Below are 21,578 nucleotides of genomic sequence, written 5' to 3' on the forward strand. Positions count from 1 at the left end.
TCAGTTATCTCCTTGTGGCTTCTTAGATGCCTGTCTCTTATAGCGTAAGATAGATGATGTTTTCATGTATTTTGGCTTTTAGACTTTAACGAGTTTTAAGGTGAGGTGGGATCAGTTTGATCATCTCATCCGAGCGCTGTAAAATCTGTCCCTTCAAGCCAAAAAAACCCGCCAGTAAATACAATTACTGTATTCTTTAATATACTTCCAAAAATTCCTGAAAAAGCCAAATGGCATCAGACAGGTGAGTCTGGGAAGTGTTGATTGATAAATTATTAAAGTGACACATTAACCACTAATTAACTCAGTTCATACTTGCAGTTGAGTCTCATTTTTATTTAGTTTTCTTCCTGGGAATGTCACATGGAAACATGAAATGTCTTGCATGAGTGAAATTTTGGTCTCTGAACTTGTGATCTTTGGCGATTAGTGTTGCAGTGATGTTTGTTTTTTTTTTTTTTTTTTTAAAAAGTGTTTCTTTCCCACTGTCTGCGCCACTCAGTTACAATTCATGTTGCACAGGGAGCAACAAGAAAAAAGTTTATCTTTACTGTATATGATTTAGTATGAATAGCAATGCTACTTAACAAGCGTAGCTGAGATTAGGAACCTCCCCCTTTGCTCGGGCTGGACTGGGGGAAACAAGATCAGAGGTTGCTTCAGAGGAGGAGCAAAGTAACGTAAACCGACAAGACAAACTGGAATGGAGTGTCAAAAAGACTTGCCTGATGTCACACCGCAGGTCAGTGACAGAGCTGGGACTACAACGGTGACAAATCATGGGCCTCTTTGGTCTTATTCTGGGGGCTGGGGCGAAGGAAAACAAACCTGGGGTTTACTGAGCATGGTGTGCATAGCACACAGGCAGTAAAAAATACACGTAATTTATTCCTCCTTATAAACTAATTTACAGCAGAATTTCTAGCACTATTTTCTTTAATTTTATGACTTGAACATACTTTCAGTCTATGTTTTTGCCTTAAAATAGAGACGTAGTTTCCCTTTCTTGAAGTGGCACAAAAGTTTACAAAAAAACAAAGGGGTTTTTTTTTGCAGTTGAAATGTTGATGTTCCAATCTTTATCCTTCATTCAACCTCTTCATCAAAAGGGACAAAGTTTGAAGGAACCACTGCTTTATGTAAAAAAAATTAACTACAGAAAGAAATGTGAGAGAAAATGAACCCTTAAGTTCTAGCTTAAATAAGATGCCTTGTGCTTGAGTTTCAGTAACTCTGTGTACGAGATAACTAGGATCATCTCTATGAAATATTTTGGTACTTTTTTGATAAGGAAGAAGAAACTGTAATCAGGACGAATCATCATGAAGCTTTATGTATTTTTAAAAAATCATGTTTGTTCAAATAGTGGCTTGAAATAATTTGTTCAAATCGCAGCTTGAGCTACTTCTGTGACTCCCAAGCATGTTGCAAGGCACTCGCTTTAAAAGCCACCGTTCCCTTTGCTGGGAGGAGGCTCCCTGAGATCAGAGATGACGAGTTTCTTCAGAAGCAGCTCGGGGCAGCAGGACAGGGCCTGTGCTGAGGTGCGCCCTGCAGACATGGCATCTGGGCCTGTGGCCACCATCACCCTCACGGTGTCTGCCCCCAGGAGAGCTCAGCCCAGGAGGAAGAGGCTGGAGCCGATCTGCAGCTTCCTTGTTGCCAAGTAAACGGAGGAGAGCACACAGAGTGACCAGGAGTTTAACCTGCTACTTGCAGGGAAAGGCTCTCCACAGGCAAATGGCCCTCGCCTGTGGCCCTCGTTCAGCCAAGCACCAACGCAGGCGCTCTCGGTCCTGTCTCTGCAGATGAAGGTGGCTGCTGAGGGTCTGCTTCTAAATGCTGGTGGCCAAAAAGGCTGGAAAACGGTGGACACCTTCCCCTGCCGAGCTCGGAGAGGGGCTGCCCTGCCCCTCCGCCTCAGGCCCGGCCATGTTACCCTGACAGAATGGACTGAACCGCCTCCCGGCCGGGCTTCTCCCTCTGCGGAGCCCGGCGGCCCCCGCCGCTCGTCACAGCCCCCGGCGGCCCCCAGCAGGGTCGATGCGGGCGGACCCCGCCGCTCGTCGCGGCCCCCGGAAGGGTCCAGGCGGGCCAAGCGTGCGCTGGAGGCCGCCGGGGCAGGGCTGGGCCGGGGGCAGGGCGCGAACCGCCGCCCCCGCGCCGGGGCTCTGCCCCCATCGTGCGGCCGCTCGGAGCCCCGGGCGGAGCGGCCCCGGCGCCCGCTCCCCGGCCAATGAGCAGGGAGGCAGGGGCCGAGCCGGCCGCGCTTATAAGAGCCGGGGAGGCGGCGGCAGTCCCCCAGCCGGGCCGTCGGGCGGGAGCCGCGTTTCCTGTCAGCGGGGAGGATCGTGTGGCGCGACCATGTGCGGTGAGTGACGGGGCCGTCAGGGGCCCGCCGCAGCCCTTCGCCCTCTGGAGCCGGGGATCGCTGGTAGGAGCGAGGTGTGCCCGGGGCCGGCCTCCTCTCCTGGCGGGGTGGGGGACACAAGGGCCGCTGTGTCCCCGGGCGGAGCGGTGCGGGTCTGCCCCGCTCTGACAGCGGGGCCCGGCGCGGCGCCGTCCCGCTTCCTTCGGGACCCGTTTTGTGGGGGTGGGAAGGGGGAATGAGCGGCTCCTGCGGTGATGGCAGGTAAAGGTGAAGCTCCTCCGTACTCCCAAGGAAAGGAGATTTTCTTGCTGTCCCGCGCAGCCTCGCCTCTCTGTGTGTCCTCCGTGCCTGGCGGCTTGTCCCCGGGTCTTGGGATCGGAAAATCCCGTTCCCGCCGCCCGGCTGCTCCGGGGGTGTCCCGGCCGCCCTGTTCGCCTTTGCTGCTGCCGGTCCCGCTGCCCGGGTGCATCGCTGCCGTGGCTGGCACACAGCCGCCCTCACGGCTGGGCTCTGCTGGGCCCCGTCCGGCACTGGGCATCGGCTGGGACCCGCTGCCCAGCGCCGCCATGGCAAGAGGTTGTGCTTCCCAAACAAAGGCTGTGGAGGAGCTTAATTCTTAGCTGATATGAGTTTGTTCACCTTCCTTTATCTAATGAAGATGAGGTGGTGAAGATAATGCCAACAGCGTGTGTACAATTGCTTACATATGCTTTGGGTCAGATTAAAATCAAAGTGCGGGTTCATAAGCTGCTAATTTTAGTTATGAAGGACATTTTAGCGAAACTTTACCTATCCCTTCACTGAAACCTCCTCTCAGGTCTGGAAGGATACTTTTTTTGAGATTAGAAAAAAAATGCGCATGTACTTCTTAGCCCTCCTGAACAAAACCTCTTTTGTGAGACACAGACTGAAAGTGACTTGAGTTACTGCTCCCAAAAATGTGCTTTCTGAGCTAGATATCTTTTCCCTGCCTCCACATCCTCTTTAATTTTAACCTCAGAAAGAGCAAGGACTCCAGTAAGCCTCTTTCACTTGAATGGAAACACGAGGTGATATCTGAGTTCCTACGTGACTCTCAGGTCGCTATCAATGGGGCAAACTCAGTGTCTTCTAAACAAAACCCCTTCAGGTGAGAGACTTGGCTCAGTGCTGAAGCAAACCAAAGGTATTGGTGGCAAGCAATACCTTGGTGAGACATGTAATGGTAACTCAAAAACTTAGCATATCTGGGCTGTATATTGATTGGGAAATGAGGGTGTTAGCAGTGTTAAATGAGTTTAGTAAAACATCTAGCTTGAGGTGGAGTCACTGACTCAGTATGAAATAGCAAAGCGAGCAACACCTCATGAAGTGCAGTGGGAGTAGTGCTAGTTTTCTTCCCATCGACATACAGAGGCCTTTTATGTGACATTTGTTATCATCAGAGATGTCTCATATCTTCCTTGCTATGCTGATCTGCTTTAGGAAGTGCAGGAGACCTTCAGGTTGCAACCAACAGTTTCTAAATTACTTTGTTGTTGTTATTTTTGCGTATCTTTCCAGGTTTAAGTGTTGAAAACATGTCTTGTTGTGTTTTCCCTGACACAGGAAGATTTAAACCCATTGTTTTCTGTTTTGAAAATACATAGGTCATTAAATACTGCCATAAACGTGTTCTTTAGCAAACAAAGTTGAGATGTTGTCACACTTACACATAGGAAAACAGTATAGCAAAAGTACGCAGGGTTTAAAAAACAGGTAAGATGCTTTTAAACTGATGATCTACCTATTTTAAATCAGAATATGAAGTGGAGACTGGGACTTTCTCAAAACTAAGTTTCTGGCATCAACAAAGTGCTTACCCCAATAAAAGCATCCTTTTATTTTTTTTAAATAATTAATTTTGTTCAAACTTAAAGTATAGGCTGCCCCCTTCTTGTTTTTGGTGAAGTCTTGCAATTGCAAGAGTTCTTGTGGCTTTTTCCTACAAAAAATACTCAATTTTTCCTCCTCTTAAAGCTCTGCTTGCCGTCCGGAAAGGGAAAGGGGAAACTCTAAAGTCTTGGTACGCACATGAAGGGAGGGCCTTGCTTTCAGTGTCTGCACCTGATTAAAGCTGGTTTTAGTAATCTTTTAACAACGCTCTGTTTCTGTTTTGAGTATCTGATTCTAAAGGTAAGCCATACATGATTGACCTAGGTCATGCTTCTATGCAAACTCTGTAATTATAGAAAGTTATAAACTAGATTTAGCTTTCAGGTCAAGAGAGCAATGCACTAGTAAAACACTTCTTAAATGCTTTCATTGGACTCTGTTTGTATGTATGACTTAGGAAAGTATTTCATTGCTTATGTTGTGCTGACAAATAAGCGTTACTTTACTTGATACATATCACTTCAGTATTGCATTAGCTTGGAGAGTACTTGAGTCTTCATTGCGAGGAGAGATGCAAGCTCTGGAAATGGTATCTAATAGCTTGAGGAGGCCATTATAAAGTAACTTGCGAGCATCACAAAACGCTCTTATCACGAGTATGATTCAACTAAGATTCAGTCATATTGGTTTGCTTCCAGAAGGAATTAAGCTACAAGAAGTCTTTATCAAAAGTTGTTTCTACATGAGTTGAGCAATGTGCTTTAAATCTAGCCAAAATGATGACTGAGTAGGGAAGAAAATATGCAAGTGGGTAAATCATTAAGCAGAAAAGCACTAGAGAAATGGTGCTGAGAGCTAAGATTTATTTCCTTTAACTGAAAGAGTTTATAATATATTCCTTGAGAAGTCAGGCTGTAGCTATCGCTTTCATTGTAAGCGGCCTTTGGTAACTTCTGCATCTTCTCATTCACGTGTATGGAAGCACAGCTACAGTTCCCTGGAAACAAGGATCTTTTTAACAATTGCAGCACACTGGTAGCATTGTAAGGACGGTCCTGAAGGAAGTTTTTTCCTGGAGCTCTGTGTAGTCAGAGATGCCACATAGAAAGTACAAGGCTGATGAGTCTTAAATACATTGTGAAATCTGGCCTAGAGAGTAGAGCTGGATCTGAAATGAGGTGTGTAGCAATGTTTTGGAATGATGTTGAGAAATTTGTATTGAAGAAATTGAAGAATGCTGCTCTTGAGGTTCGTGGTTAGTGCCAGAGAACGGTAAATATCTGTCTGGAAAAATGATCAACAAGCTCTCAGTCTAAGGTGACTGTATATAACCGGAGGTGTTATTTTTCAAAGCGTCCATGAAGGAACAGTATTTAGCTGTTCAAATTCCCAAATACCTCTTTAAATGCAATGATTGTCTTAATATCTCCCTTAACATTGGACGGTCTAGAAATAATTAGGCTGGGCTCCTCATAAATCTCACTTCTGTAGCAGAAAAGCATTTTCCACCCTTTAATCCTTCCAAGATAAATTCAGAGGCCAATGTAATAGTCTCTTAGTCTCACTGTCAAATCATCAGTGTTAATGGCTTAAAACCAGTGGAGCAACTGAATTCACAACAATATTTATAAGGGAGATTTATTGGTGTATCATTATAACAACTTCTTCACTACAGCCATTTACAGTTCAAAAGCCTTAATTGAAGGGGAAGAGGGTGTTAAATTTCAAACAAAGGCTTTCTCTATTTAAAACATTTGCTTGTCTGAACTGCTTATCTGTTGAGCTCTTAAAGCCTGGTTTTTGCTAACTATAGTCTACAATCCTGACTTGTTGCTTGGAGAAACTATCGAAACAGTGAAATTAGACATTCTGTTTTGTTGGGGCACAGATTTGCAAGAGTTAATAAAAGGGCCTAATCTATCCTTGTAAATGCAGAGGTCCCAAAAGAGCAGTAGGCAAAAGAATGGTTGTGTTTTCCTTTGCAGGTGACCTTTTTATTACACCTTTTCTAAAGATAAAATGACATCCCCCAAACTTTTAATGAAGAAATGCTTGTGTACTTTTGCCTTCCAAAAAAAAAAATTGTGTAGAGGGGGAGAACCAACCCAAAAACTAAAAAAAGCCACTTCTTGGTAGATGACTGGTCTATTCAAGAGGAGAGGGATCAGATTTGCAGACTCTTCCAGGCTCTGTTTGCCGAGTAGGCAAGGAGTGAGTTCATGTCTTTCCTGTGACGCCTCTGTAAGAGTTGACCTGAGTCACACGGGGCAAGCAAACGCATCTTGTGTCTCTGTTGAGTTGGATTTGGCAGGCAGCATTGTCATGAGGCACCAGGAAGGGTGAATGCTTGTTTTTTGGGTGACCCTGTTTCTCTGTCTTCTGTTTCTTGTCTTTGTTGTCCTATCCTTTTGACTTCTGCCCTTTCTTTATGTTTTCTTCTCTCTTCTCTTCCTGCTGAAGTGACTGTTATATACTGGATTAAGCTGGAGCCTTTCAGAAAGAGATGTTGTGCTTAGTACCTACCCGTGGGTATTTAAGGCCATGACTTTGATTACAAAAGTCTCCTTGTGTTAGTACTGGTGAATATATTCCTTCTTTGAATGTCTAGTTTTAGATCTGGATATGAAATAGATCACAATGTTCCCATTTTCAGCTGCGGTTTTAATGAAAAGTAGAATTTTTTAAGCTCTCTCAGCTGTTTAACTCTTGGTGGGTAACATGAGGAGAGTGAAACTGGCCAGTAAAGCATATGCGTTTGCGTGGTGAAAATGGGGGTCCTGATTCTTTTATTGTATTTAAACTCTTTCATTTAAAAACCCAGTGGGAAGAATTGTACTAAATGGGAGATGGGGTCCCGCTAAGGACCTCTCTGTGATGCTAGTTTTAAAGGGTTTTGAATTGAGTCTGAAGGGATACAAACTCTAAAAAAAACCTTTGCTTCTTTTTCCTCCCCCTCCCCTTTTCTCTTTAAACAGGAATTTTTGCTTATCTAAACTACAGAGTGCCTCGGACTAGGAAGGAAATATTTGAAACCCTGATAAAAGGATTACAGAGACTGGAATACAGAGGATATGACTCTGCAGGTATGTAAACTAACTTTTTTGACTTTTTTGGGTGGTTTTAACTTCTGCGTCTTGGATTTCTCTTTTTTTTTTTTTTTTTTTTTTTTTTGTCCTGCAGATTGAAAGATCAGAATGAATTACGTTGATTATTGGATTTTCTTCTTTAGCTTTTCTCAGGACTATAAATTGGATGTTCAGCTCTGTAGTCAGGTGGTGGTTGAAATTTAGTACACATAAGCACAGCAAACAGGGTGCGAGGAAGAAGACCTCCATACAGGGTCATATAGTTTGTGCCTCGGCCTTTTTTATGCATGAGTCCCAGTGAAAGGATGAAGAAGATTAAACTTCTCTTTGAGTTGGCTAACTTCATTGGGCAGACTATATCAGCATGTCCTCAAGCAAAATATGAGATGGCTTATGTATGTTTTCATCTATGCAGGGAATATAGACTTGATCTAGTTTGACTTGCAACAGACGGTCTAGCTACGGTCTATCCTGTTGCAGGATAATTTTAAAATAGTGTGTGCTTGCCTGTATTTTCTCAGCCTTTTTTTCATCCAGTGTATTTCATGCTTTAAATAACGCTTGTGACTGTGTCTTGTATTGTAGGAGTAGCGATTGATGGAAATAATAATGAAGATAAAGAAAGGTTCATCAAACTAGTTAAGAAAAGAGGAAAAGTAAAGGCCCTGGAAGAAGAGTTGCACAGTAGGTATCTCAAAAATTACCCCTTTACTTTGGCCTCCCAGTCAGATAATATTTGCATCCCAGCAGAAAGTCAGACCATGAAATTACGGTTACGATTTTGTACCAGAAATAACTGCATTGTGTAATCCAATGGCAGTTTAATGCTTTGTGCCCTCCAAATCTGCACTCCAAAAGCAAGTTGATCTCTAAATATAGTACTGTGAAATTATCGGTCTACTCTCCCCTCTTTTGGTTGCTTTTTTGTTCAAGACCTGGGCTCTGTTGGTGCTTGACTTGGATGATTTCTGTGCTTGGTAGCTGAAATGTCAGAACATGGACTCTGACAGAATTTACGAGCATTTAAGCATCTGGCTGTCATCACAATCTGCTTTATGCAGTGCTTTCATCTGTGAAGAACTGAAGTTGTGTTTTAATGCATTTACATTATGATTTGTAGTAATGTTGTCTGTTAGCCTAGCTGTTAGTATTGGCTGAAAACGCTCCAGTCTTGGCAAAAAAAGTTTTAATCACAGTATCTTGAACTATCTGAAGTGTAGTGTCAAGAAAGCAAATGGTCTAAAAGAAAGCTAGAAGATAACTTTTAGTTTTTTGCCTGTAGGAATTCTCTTAGTGTTTTACTAGCTGTGTGTGTGAGAGAGAGACTCAACCTTAAATATTCAGTTAACTGAATTTCTTGTGTATAGAACAAGATGACCTGGATTCAAAAGCAGATTTTGAAACCCATTTTGGAATTGCTCATACTCGCTGGGCGACCCATGGAGTACCAAGTGCAATAAACAGTCACCCTCAAAGATCAGATAAAAGGAATGGTATGTAATCTCTGCAGCACTCTGGAACTGTATGAATCTGAAATGGTTGAACCCACGTAGTATATACATATGTACTCTCTTCTTTCTGGTGTTATGGTAGTTATTTTGTATACTAGGGCTAAGCTGTTGCTATTCTATCTAGGTTAGGCACTCTTCCAATAAAATAGCCTCTTCTGAGGCTAAAGTAACAATGTATAAGATTAATTGGGCATGTTTAGCTTGGAGAAGAGGAGGCTGAGGGGAGACCTCATTGCCCTCTACGACTACCTGAAAGAAGGTTGGAGAGAGATGGGGGCTGGCCTCTTCTCCCAAGTAAATAATGACAGGACGAGAGGAAATGGTCTGAAGTTGTGGCAGGGGAGGTTTAGAGTAGATATTAGAAAGAATTAGTTTACTGAAAGAGTGGTCAGGCACTGGAACAGCCTGCCCAGGGAGGGGGTTGAGTCACCATCCCTAGAGGTGTTTAAGAAACGTCTAGATGTGGCACTTCAAGGCATGCTCTAGTGGCAGAGATTGTAGGTTGTTCGGTTGGACTCGATCTCAAAGGTCCTTTCCAACCATGAAGATTCTATGATTCTAATGAGGTCTGTTTTCTGGAAATTGATGCAAGTTAGTCAAAGGTAACATTCTTGCTTTAAAAGGTAGGACTCTTAAAATATAACTGCGTCAATATTGTCTGGGCTGGAAAAGGGAGATTTCATGTTGTTTTTCACTTGAGATGGCTTGGTGCTATTCTACTGGGTGTAGTTTAAAAGTGTCGTGATGATTTGGAACAACCTTCATATGCCTTCAGAATTTGTAGGCATCTGCTTTCTGTTGTCCATGTTACGATAAACTGTAGGTCTGAAAGCTATAGCAGGTAGTTTCTAGTGTACTTCTAATCTTGTGTTCTGAGTTAAATATCTTCATTTTCCATTACTGATGTTTACATATATTTTTTCCTTTTAGAATTTGTTGTTATCCATAATGGAATCATCACAAATTATAAGGACCTGAGAAAATTTCTGGTGAGTTTGTGGCAACTTGATTCTAAAATTAGAAATTAAATGCCTCACCAGCTACTGTCAGGTCTTTCATGACTTTGTTAGAATCTGAATTCAAGTTTCTAGATATCATCTATAAAATCATAGTGTGAATATGAGTCTGCCTAATAAAGGTACAAGGTAGTTGGTGAAGTGCAATATGTTCTTGTAATCCTAAATACAAAATACTTCTGAGTAGAGTAGCAGTTTGTGCTCAAATTGTTTGAGAGGGTGTGTGGAGTGGGCTCCCTCCTGTCTTTTGTTGCTTGACGGATGCTAACCAAGTGTTACTACGTCTTATTGCAGTATTTCTGAAAGAGTAAGCTAGGACAGGATAAATCTTCATATTTTGTCTATAGTGATAGATATCCACAGGTCCAGTGTAGTCCTCCAAGCCATCTCTTACTGTGCAGTTTCTGGTGGGAGACAGCTGAAGGGCTCATCAGTGTTTCTTGCCTGAGGATGAAAACGCTTTTTACTCTTCTGTATGACATTGCAGGAGAGCAAAGGCTATGAATTTGAGTCTGAAACGGATACAGAAACGATCCCCAAGTTGATCAAATACATGTATGACAACAGAGAGAGTGAGGACACCAGTTTTTCAGCCTTGGTGGAAAGAGTTATTCAACAGTTGGTAAGTGAGAAGTTCCTTTTTTCCTGTACTACGTTATAAGCTATCTGTGAGATTCCTTAGTATTCTCCATTTATGCATTTAGATCCTCTGCAGGAGTCTTTCAAAGGTGCTGCAAATAACGCTTTTTCACTTCTAAACAACGCTTAATAGACCAAGAAATTAGATTAAGATTTTCGAAATTTCAAAGGGTTTTCAGTGGTAAATTTTTAAATTGCATTAGCAGTAGGTCTTGGGTTGTTGTTTGGTTTTGGTGTTTTGTTTTTTTTTTTTTTTAAGTAACAGGTTATCACAATTTTTAATGAAGCAACTTAATTAAAAGAAATTGTAGGAGCCTCTGGGGGTTGAAATCTCTCATAAAGGATAGTGTGTTCTTAAAGGCTATTCTGATCATGTTAAAACACTGCTGTGATTCAAGTTTGTCTAATAGTGTGCCTTGGCTCACCTATTTGGAAATAGATCTAACAAGCTGTACGGATCCATGGCGTAGTGGTTCCCGAGCTGTGAAGTGGGAATCTACTGTTACTTAGTATGTGAACGCTTAAGAACTTCGATAGATGCATTGCAAACTTGGAGAAAGCTCGCTTTGTTTCTTCTCCCAGTCTCTGGGCAGATGTTTTCCCTCCCCTTCCTGCAGTTTCTTACACTTCTTTCACCACCCCTTTCTCCTCTCTAAAGCAGCTCTGTAGGATTCCCCTAGAGCAGGGCTGGAATTCACAGGGCCTGTATGGGCCAAGAGGGAATAGTGGTGCAGCCATTTAGTTGAGCGGAAGGGAGACTTCACCTGAGCACAAAAGAAGAGCAGAATAGTCTCTCGCAGGAGTCCCTGCAAGAGGAATGCGTGTTACCATCTCTCTTCTCTCTGCAAGGGCGGGGGGGGGCTTTTGCTCCAGCTTTTAGAATACTCCTCAAGTTTGCAAGCTGCATTAATAATACAGAGCAGTTGATTTTGTGTTCCAGTTTTTGTTCTTGTGTTGTGAATTTTTTTTTTCTTGTGGAGGTTTTTTGGTTTTTTTTTTTTGAAATATGTTAGTGAGAATTTGCTGCTTAAACTAGAAGTAGTAACTCCAAAACTGTAGCTGAAAATGCATGATAAAATGCAGCTACATGCACATTCTTATTAAAAGTCTTACTAAAAGTAAATGTCTAATAGTCTTCATGTTCATTACAAGTAACATCTCAGAGATTTTCCTAACCCTTGCATTAGAAGGTGTTGTTTTTATTTATAAAGAGGCCAAGTGCTCACTTCCTGATCATTCAGCTGTTACCCTGTTACTAGCTCGGTCTGTTCCATGACCAATTCCTTTAAAGGTGCAGTCTGCCCTCCAGGAAGAGATTCCTGATAGCAGTAAAGAGCTTTCCTTCAAAACCTCCTCAGGAAGAGGGGCCCCAGTTTAATGAGATGCAACCAGTTGAGATAACTTGTTCAGGATTTTTTTTTTCTCTTCTGTTTGTGTGGTTTCCAGGAAGGTGCTTTTGCATTGGTTTTCAAGAGCATCCATTACCCAGGTGAAGCTGTTGCTACCAGGTTAGTAGAAGTCCATTTAATACATAATTCATGCTTTTTTAAGTTAAAAAAAATGCTAACGTCTTGTAAAAGCAAAAACCCCATAGAATACTGATGTTTAAACTGCTTAATGAACCAAAACTCAGGAGGTAGATAGCTGCACCAGTGAAATCCTTGTGAAATGCAGTAAAGCTCTGCTGAGTGTCTCTTTAACTGACTATTAAATATAACTTAATTTCAGCTGTACTGACTGCAGGTCACAGAATTTCCGGGGGCTTGTGCTGATTCCCTATAATCTTTAACTTGATTTTGTTTAATAAATTAGCTGTGACTACTCACTTTTTGAGGATGCACAGACAAGTGAACGGTAATCAGATGATGTTTTCTTTCTTCCTGCAAATACACTTTCGGTTGCAGATGGTCCAAATGACACACTCAGGAGAATGTACCACTGACATTCCCACAGCATGTCCCTTTATCTGTTACTGTATCACTAAAGAAGCTTAGTGTATCCTCTGTTTCTGAAGTTATATTAAGATAAGAGTGTGCTAACCTTTCTCCTACATCTGAAAGGGGAGGGAAAGGATATGGTTCAATTTTACGTCACATTGAATAAAGACCGAGAGAAGTATTTTCAGGTTGACTAAAATGCCGTCATACTAATAGGTTATTCAAATAGCGTTCTATAGTTGTCTAGCATTTATGATTTTTTTTTTTCCTGTATAAGTTCTACTTTTATTTATCACTTGGAAAACAACTTTCACGAAACGTAAAGATATTAAAGTAGCAAGTGAAGTAGCAGTGGGAATAAAGGCTGTTTTATGCTACAAATAAAAAGGCCATTGCTTCTGTGGCCTAAAACAGGACTATATTAGAATTGTGAAAAAGCCAGCTCTACCATCACTCTAAATGGAGAACATCTTCTGAAATGAACTATTCTATACGTGGTTCAGGTTTGGGTTTTTAGGAGTGAGGGGGTTAAGAGAAGCTAAACTTGTAATCTGAGGTGTTGGGGTGTGTGTGAATTACTCTTTTATTCCTGTGACATATATTTTTTTTTAATAAGCTCTTCAATATGGTGTGTGACCCATATAATTAAAAAATGACCTTAATATTCTACAGTTTCAGTGGCGCAGCTGACATTTCTGAGTTTAAAAGGCTAAAGGGTGGAACAGTATTTGGGTAGTAAAGAGCACTGGAGTTTATTGCTGGCTCACTGCAGAGGCTCAGTAAGCTTTGTTTAAAACCGGTATTCAAATTGATGCCTGTGCTAGGCTGTTTTGTGATTACTGGAAGGAAAATGGCTAGTTCATATACATTTTCCTATATCTGGGTGTAGTTCCTGGGGAAAGACTCACCAAGGTATATGGTGCTTATTCATATAATAATATTTGTCGAATCTTATGTAACTCCTGCCATGTAATGGCTTTAGGATCAGGGTTGAGGAGGATCTTCCTATTTAGGGAACTAGATGGGATACTGTCAACTTCACAGATGTCCTTTGACTTGTGTCCTTTGTGTGTTTTCCGTTTGTAGGAGAGGGAGTCCTTTGCTCATTGGGGTTAGAAGCAAGTACAAGCTCTCCACTGAACAGATTCCTGTTTTATATAGAACATGTAAGTTGATAAATCAAATTATATTATTTTTAAGTGCTAAAATTGTTACTTTATGATTAGAAATTAGGTTAATTGGTCTTTGTACTATAAAACTACCAGCTGATGCCCCAAATAGCTTCTTAGCTGAAGATATTCTATTTTTACACTACTGAACATGTAGTTTGTGTAAAAGTCCCACCCCCCCAAAATACTTGTGTAACTGTGATACCTTGAACCTGTATAGTCTGTAATCTCTAATTTTAACAGATCTGGTTTTGCATTTAAAGTGTCTCATTTCTTTAATAGGCAACATTGAGAATGTGAAGAACATATGCAATTCACGAATGAAAAGATTGGACAGCTCTACCTGCCTTCATGCTGTTGGGGATAAGGCAGTAGAATTTTTCTTTGCTTCAGATGCAAGGTAGTAAAAGTACTTAAAAGCTTCTCAAAATACTGTTTTTGTTTAGAAGTGAGATAGTTCTGAAAATCTTACGCTATCTTGCTGCTGTATGATTGTTTCCTGATAGGATAGCTTCTAATCCAGGTAACTTCATAAAGCCCACGGGTACTTGAAAAATGTGGAGGCTTGACATTAGCATTTGAACTGTAAATATCTGTCAATTACTAACTTCTGTGTAAAATAAATCCAGTGTAGGAAGGTAAGTTGGGTACAAATAGACACCATCAGCCGAGTATTTGAGCAGACTATAGGTTGGTCTGGGTTTTGTCATTTTAATCCAGCTATTAGAGGAGGAAATAGTGGTGGTGTTCCAAACTTAGCAGGAACCTGGACATCAAGTACACATTTGTCTCTCTCAGAAGCAAGATCCTAACCTTAGGGGTCCATCAGAGACCCTGGAAGGCAAGATCAGATCAGTAGGAACTTGCTGATGTGAGATGCTGTGGTTCCTAAGCCTTCTGCTCTGAGTTCCTGTGAGAGTGCAGGAGGAGCAGCAGATGGAGCCATTTCCTTTAAGATGGTTCTATCTGCAGTTATGTCCAGAAGGAAGAGAGAAGGGGGGGCTAGAAGTGCTGTGCAGCATATTTAATTGCTTTGAGAAGTGCTGCTACCAACTCCTGCTGACGTGTCAGCTTTGTATTGCTTCTATTTTTTCTGTAGTGCTATCATTGAGCACACCAACAGAGTAATTTTCTTAGAAGATGACGACATTGCAGCAGTAACTGATGGGAAGCTTTCAATTCACCGTCTTGAGCGTTCAGCTAGTGACGATCCTTCCCGGGCCATCCAAACCTTGCAGATGGAATTGCAGCAAATCATGAAGGGTGGGTTGAAACATCTGTAAATGATTATCATCAAAGATGGATAATTACTGACTGTTTGTGTAGCCGAGAAGGCAGAAAACTGCTAATCTGTTGTGAAAATGATCTGATATTTAGGCTGTTTGTACTGGGAATCAACAATACCAAGCTTTAAGCCCAAGCGGTATGGGACCCTATGCATTTTTAGCCTTGGAAAAGTCCTAGATGCTTCTGTTCATCTCAACATTGAGTGAAAATATAACCAATGTTTAAATGTTGTCATAGTTGTTGGCAAACTTTGACTGTAAACTGAGAACTGAAATGGAATACAGAAGTTTCCTTAAAAAGGAAGTCAGTTACTTTGTTAGCATTGGGAAATGAAACCAACCTAATAGAGTGAACTACCAAGCCCTCCTTTCTTCTTGCCTATTCTTAAGCTTTTCTTTAAGCTAACACAGTCAACTTAAATTAGCTTGCTACTACAGCAAGTCTTAGAAGTCATCTCTTTGCAACTGTAATAGACTTCAAATAACAATCCTAAGCATTACCATGTAATCTTTTTCTAAACAGGTAACTTCAGTGCATTCATGCAAAAGGAAATCTTTGAACAACCGGAATCAGTTGTCAATACAATGAGAGGCAGGGTGAATTTCGAGAGCAGCACAGGTAATTCAGAACAGGCATTCAAGCGGCACTAAGCCTGCAGATTTTGAACATATTAACTAGAAAATAAAATACACCATTGATATATGCGTGTTTGTTCACAGTTCTGCTGGGGGGCCTGAAGGATCATTTGAAAGAAATCAGAAGATGCCGAAGACTGATCATTATTGGCTGCGGGACCAGTTATCACGCCGCAGTAGCCGTATGTTCAGCCTTAGCAGAAATGCATATATAACTCCTAGTTGCTGGGTTTTTAGGCAACAGCTCTTCATCTGCTTTTTCTTCTATATCTGAAACTTTGCCTTTCATTGAGGGGTCTCACCCTTTTATTTAGTTTTTCTTTGTGCCATGTTCTTTATTACTGCTCCAATGTTATTACCTACCATGCTAGAAATTAACTTTTTTCACCTTGGCTTTTAGAGCTCTGATGAGCTGTAATTACCAATTTTTATAATAAAAGGCCATTTAGATTATCTCTGACTCTAAAGATGTCAACACTTTCATGGGTGGCGATATTAACAAATATTGTGTGCTGCTTGAATGCAGACTCGACAAGTATTGGAAGAATTAACTGAATTACCAGTGATGGTGGAACTCGCTAGTGACTTCCTGGACAGAAACACACCTGTGTTCAGAGATGACGTGTGCTTTTTTATAAGTCAGTCAGGTGAGCTGCATTTACTGTTTGTCTTCAGCTGAGTGAAAACTAGAAAAATTTTAAAAAGCCAATGATTTACTACTTTCTGCATGTTGCAAAGGAGGATGATGGCTAATGGGCCAGATCTGTCTTGAAAGTTTCTTTCAGGCTTGATTCAAATATATAGACAATGAGTGAGTGCTGAAAGATTGTTTTCAGTTTCATTTGGCATTGTGTGAGCATGGAGGCAGTTATTTAGAACACACTTGTGTAGAATGTTATGCTTTTCAGGAATCGTTACTGTCCTCTGCCAAGAAGGCAAGATGTAAATGTTTTTCAGGTGAAACTGCAGATACGCTTATGGCCTTGAGGTATTGTAAAGACCGTCGTGCTCTAACAGTTGGCATCACAAACACAGTTGGAAGCTCGATATCCCGGGAGACTGATTGTGGTGTACATATCAATGCAGGACCTGAGATAGGTGTGGCAAGCACAAAGGTAATTGCTGTTCAGTGTTTTACTTTCGTACTTCACCCTTGTGGAATCCAATTAAAATTTTAATTGTAGTACTTCAGTCTGAAATCATACTAACTTTTTGCAGACTTAGCTGCTAAATGTTTTGTTTTGTCTGCAGGCTTATACCAGCCAGTTCGTGTCTCTTGTAATGTTTGGCTTAATGATGTCTGAAGACAGAATTTCCTTGCAGAAAAGGAGGCAGGAAATCATTAGTGGACTAAAATCGTTGCCAGGTATATTGATATTTTGGGTTTGAGGAGGGATAGGGGATGTTGTTTAATGGGCAATATAAAATACTACCTGAGAATGTTCCTTTCTTAAGTTTCACTCTCCCCCTCCTCCTGAAAGGTAGGCAATATAAGAAAAATGGACTATTAGTTTCTACACTAATTGCCCATTTAACAAGTACCCTTCCAAGAAACTTGGCAGGAAGATCTGAATTTTCATGGGTTGGGTTTTCTATTTACACTGAGGTAGTTTTATATGAGAAATATTACTTGATCTCCTAAATTGATGATTTGAAATTTTTTAAGCCTTTCACTTTAAATCAGGATAGATAAAAGGAAACTAATTCAAGGTGACTTTAGAACGGATGCTCACATCTTCCTTTAGAATATGGGAAGTATGAGTGCTGCTTAAACTAATAGTTGCTTTAAATTTGTTACTGTAAATAAGGCTGGAGAAAACATCCTTAAACTGCAGTCAAAGTTGCAAACATGCGAAGTTGAATTATGTTAACCCTATCTGTTCTAATAGATCATTAGAACATTCTACTGCAAGCAGACTATTTTTTCCAATTAAAAAAGTTTTTACACGTGCTTTTTATGTACCCAAATAGAGATGATTAAAGAAGTCTTGTCCTTGGATGAGAAGATACATGATTTGGCTCTTGAACTGTACAAACAAAGATCACTGCTGGTTATGGGGCGTGGATATAATTATGCCACTTGTCTGGAAGGAGCGCTGGTAGGAACCTCTCAGTATTGCTGGATGTTATTTACAATGAGCTTTTGTGGCTTCTGCAACATAGTTTATTTCTAATATTTCACTACAACTTAATTCTGCTGGAGTAAAACTGCTATCTATAACTAAGAGTATTTAGTCCTGTTGGATGAACACATGCACAAGGTGAAGCTCGATACGGTATCAGTTTCTTGTTTCTTTCACATACTAAATACAGTGTTTAATGAGTCTATTAAAAAAAAAAACAAAAAATTTAAAGTGCTGACCTATTTGAAAATAACATCAGAAAAACACAATGGGCTGATGTTCAGGTGAGATGCTCATGCAGAAACTCATAAATTGTTATGAACATTTTGGTGGAATGAACGCATATCCATCTCTTATCCTCTCCAGTAGTTTGGAATGTTAAAGGTAGACTCCATTAGCCAAGGTTGTGCTGGGTGTTTGGTTCTTAAAGTTCCTGTTGATTACTCCACTTCTTTATCTGCAAATGAATGTGCAAGGGCAAACTCTGCTTCCACCAGCAGCCTCTTGTCTGTTTTCACCATTAACTGATCTTTGAAAATACCAACTTAATACCGTATGTCTAGATTTAAGCGGCAGATGTACAGCCTTCGTGTTTTGCTTCTTGTGGCTTTTATTTCTCATCTTATTTACTAGTAACTTGATGGCTTTTTTTTTTTTTTTTAAAGAAAATAAAAGAAATCACCTATATGCACTCTGAAGGTATCCTGGCTGGTGAGCTGAAACATGGGCCGCTAGCCCTAATTGATAAACAAATGCCTGTTATCATGGTGATAATGAAGGATCCTTGTTTCACCAAGTGCCAGAATGCTCTGCAACAGGTCACTGCTCGACAGGTAAGCTATTTAACATCATAGGGAAGGAGATTGTGCATGCTGTATTGCTGCTGACTGTGCCTCAGAAAAAGGATGTATTGGTGATTTTTTTTTTTTTTTAATAATTATTAAGTTATCATAGAATCACAGGGTTGGAAGGGAGCTCTGGAGATCTTCTAGTCCAACCCCCTGCCAGAGCAGGGTCGCCCAGAGCAGGTGGGTTTGGAATGTCTCCAGAGACGGAGACTCCCCCACCTCTCTGGGCAGCCTGTGCCAGGGCTCTGCCACCCTCAAAGGAAAGAAGTTCCTCCTCAGGTTTAGGTGGAACTTCCTATGCTCAAGTTTGTGCCCATTACCTCTTGTCCTGTCCCCGGGCACCACTGAAAAGAGCCTGGCCCCATCCTCCTGACACCCACCCTTTAAGTATTTATAAGTGTTGATAAGATCCCCCCTCAGCCATCTTTTTTTCAGACTGAAGAGACCCAAATCCTTCAGCCTTTCTTCATAAGAGGGATGTTCCAGTCCCCTCATCATCTTCATAGCCCTTTGCTGCACCCTCTCCAGCAGTTCCCTTTCCTTCTTGAACTGGGGAGCCCAGAACTGGACACAGTACTCCAGGTGCAGCCTCACCAGGGCAGAGTAGAGGGGGAGGATGACCTCCCTCGACCTGCTGGCCACACTCTTCTTGTTGCACCCCAGGTTGCCATTGGCCTTCTTGACCACATCCTATAAATAAGATGCTATATCTGCATTGTAGGCTGTCATTACAGGTTCACACCAGTAGTGAAAACTCATTACATGTGGGTCGCTTGTTTGGGTTTTTTGTTTGTTTTGAAGCAAATGTAATAATGTTAAAACTACAGGGTGAAAACATTAAAGTCTCACAAAACAGTGAATGACAAAAGTCATTACGTAAGACTGGCATTGTCTTTGTTAGCCCCCTGACCATCTTCAAACATACTACAGGCATGCTGTGAAACAATATTTCAAAGCCGTTCTAAGCCAGCTCTTCACTTAACACTGCAAAATTTTATTTTCAGGGTCGTCCAATCATTCTGTGTTCTAAAGAAGACACAGAAAGCTCAAAATTTGCCTACAAAACCATTGAACTGCCCCATACAGTTGACTGCCTTCAAGGAGTCTTGAGTGTTATTCCTCTCCAGTTGCTTTCATTCCACCTGGCTGTTCTCAGAGGATACGATGTAAGTGCTTTCTATATTTAGCGCTCCAGTTAGTACCATTTTGAACTTCCTTCTACCAGTGTAAAGTTCATGTAGTTAGTGGAGCTTATAGTGACTGTGGTGGTAGAGGTGGTGTTTCAGTGCCAAGTCTCTTCAGCTTTACATTTTTTTAATTAGCATCCTTCCAAAAAAATTATAAAGATCATTTGCTTAGTTTGGTTAAGTAAGAGTGCAGATAGGACTTTTTCAGAGAACTAAAACCCTAAAATGTGATAGTGCACTTTAATCTAAAATAGTTCAGTCCTTTGTACAGTGTAGTTTGTTGACTCTGGCTAGGTGTGTCAGTTTGAAAATTATGACTGCTTTGGAAAGGTACACGTGCAAAACAAATATGTATTTGTTAGGAAGGTTTTGGAAGCAAAGATGAATTCAACAGTGAGTCATTATCTGCAAATCTACAGTCTCTTGTGTGTTAGTGTGTCTAGAATAAAGCAGAACTCATTAGGAAGTCTAAAAAAAGCATGCTAAATGAACTGTCAAATGCAGAATGTCAGTATTGCTCTGTCATATACTGAAAGTCTGTCTCTTCGTTCTAGGTGGACTTTCCAAGAAATCTGGCCAAATCTGTTACTGTAGAATAACAGCCAAGAACAGATGATGTTGTTGTCACCAGACCTCTGAGTTATACTTGTAGAAATGTGTTGTTCTGAATTGATAGGTACGTGTTTTTCTAAAGAGAATGACAGTGCTAACTGGAAGGTGCCAGAAGGATTTATCTTGCAGCTTTGAAAGCTTTTGATGTGCCTTGTACCCAAGTGCTTTTGCTCACAGCAAATATTCCTCTAGGTCGTGAAATTGCCAAAGAAGATAAAAATTGTTTACACATGGTATACTGAATGAACTTTTCTACTGTGCAATATATATATATGTACAGCTCTCTTCAGAGTAACTGTGAACGTTTTTTTTAGCCTACACTACTTAACTAGTTTTAAAGATATAGTATTTATAACTACAATTGTATAGCTTTTTTTAAGTTATTTTTTTAGTACGTTGCTTACCTATAGCATTGGTAATGCTCAGAATGTAAATACTGAGCATGGTGTCACTTGTGTACAGTTGTTAGGGGTTTTTCCCTACTTTGTCCTCAAACTGGAAATTTGCTGTCCCTCTTCCTCCCCAGCTTCCCCTCCCCGCTTTGCATCTGTGTTTCGTATTTAACCGGTCATTTGCAAAGCTCTCCTGTGGCTGTAAATTCCCAGCTATGTTTTAAGTTTCTGCATCTTTCAACTAATTATTTGAAAAGCCAGAGCAACATTTTGGTTTGTATGCGACCCCAGCTCTTATTTGCATAACATGTACAGTGCAACAAAATAAGGGAACTGGATGTCTTTCAAGTGATATTTCTGTTTGGAGAGTGTACAATGAAATCACAATGCAATTAAAAGATTATATAATTCTTCCTAGTTTGGGTTTTTGCTTTTGGTTTATTTCTTAACTTGATGGCTCCTCATCTCGGGTCTGAACACAGATACAACACCGCAGTACTCTGATACAAGTAGGAGAGACAGTGTTCTCCCCCAGCCTTGCCTAAATCCTGATAACAGAGTTACTTCCTCTGTTTCTTGGGTTAGTTCTGTGTCACACCGGTCTCCCAGCTAGGCACGCCTTGCTTTTCACACCTTACTTTTCCTCATCCAGCAGCTGTGTTTCAAAATAATGTGTCAGGTTTGGATAGTTTGCTCCATATCACCATTTTTCTGAAGCACATGAGTACCGGAGAATTGAATTTGGTGACTCTTCCTCAGTGTTTTGCCAGGCATGTACTGATACAACAGCGTAATCCCCAATTGTAGCTCCTGCTGTAGTTCACACCAGCTACTGATTAAACCTTTGTATTTTACCTTTTGCTGAGGCAGATGAATGTGGGAAGAAATTGCCTTTGTGAAAATAGAAGCTG

General features: G+C 41.0%; 1 protein-coding gene across 1 annotated transcript; it reads left to right on the forward strand.

Annotated features, from left to right (window-relative positions):
- Positions 1–2,197: 2,197 nt before the first annotated feature.
- Positions 2,198–21,084, forward strand: GFPT2 (glutamine-fructose-6-phosphate transaminase 2). The gene is made up of 19 exons (XM_054217808.1): positions 2,198–2,371; positions 7,201–7,308; positions 7,897–7,995; positions 8,679–8,804; positions 9,753–9,811; positions 10,326–10,460; positions 11,924–11,985; positions 13,501–13,580; positions 13,866–13,983; positions 14,683–14,846; positions 15,393–15,488; positions 15,590–15,687; positions 16,032–16,152; positions 16,463–16,620; positions 16,757–16,871; positions 17,477–17,604; positions 18,294–18,461; positions 19,481–19,642; positions 20,218–21,084. The coding sequence occupies exons 1-19, from the start codon at positions 2,365–2,367 to the stop codon at positions 20,260–20,262; spliced, it is 2,049 nt and encodes a 682-aa protein (XP_054073783.1). The 5' UTR covers positions 2,198–2,364; the 3' UTR covers positions 20,263–21,084.
- The last annotated feature ends 494 nt before the right edge of the window (positions 21,085–21,578 follow it).

The sequence above is a fragment of the Rissa tridactyla genome, chromosome 11 (assembly GCF_028500815.1).
Source record: "Rissa tridactyla isolate bRisTri1 chromosome 11, bRisTri1.patW.cur.20221130, whole genome shotgun sequence".
NCBI lineage: Eukaryota > Metazoa > Chordata > Aves > Charadriiformes > Laridae > Rissa > Rissa tridactyla.

Excerpts from the sequence above, each read along its gene's own strand:
- GFPT2 (XM_054217808.1), top strand. Across the intron at positions 9,812-10,325 it reads AGGACCTGAGAAAATTTCTG|GAGAGCAAAGGCTATGAATT; the intron begins GTGAGTTTGTGG and ends ATGACATTGCAG. Across the intron at positions 15,688-16,031 it reads GTTATCACGCCGCAGTAGCC|ACTCGACAAGTATTGGAAGA; the intron begins GTATGTTCAGCC and ends GCTTGAATGCAG.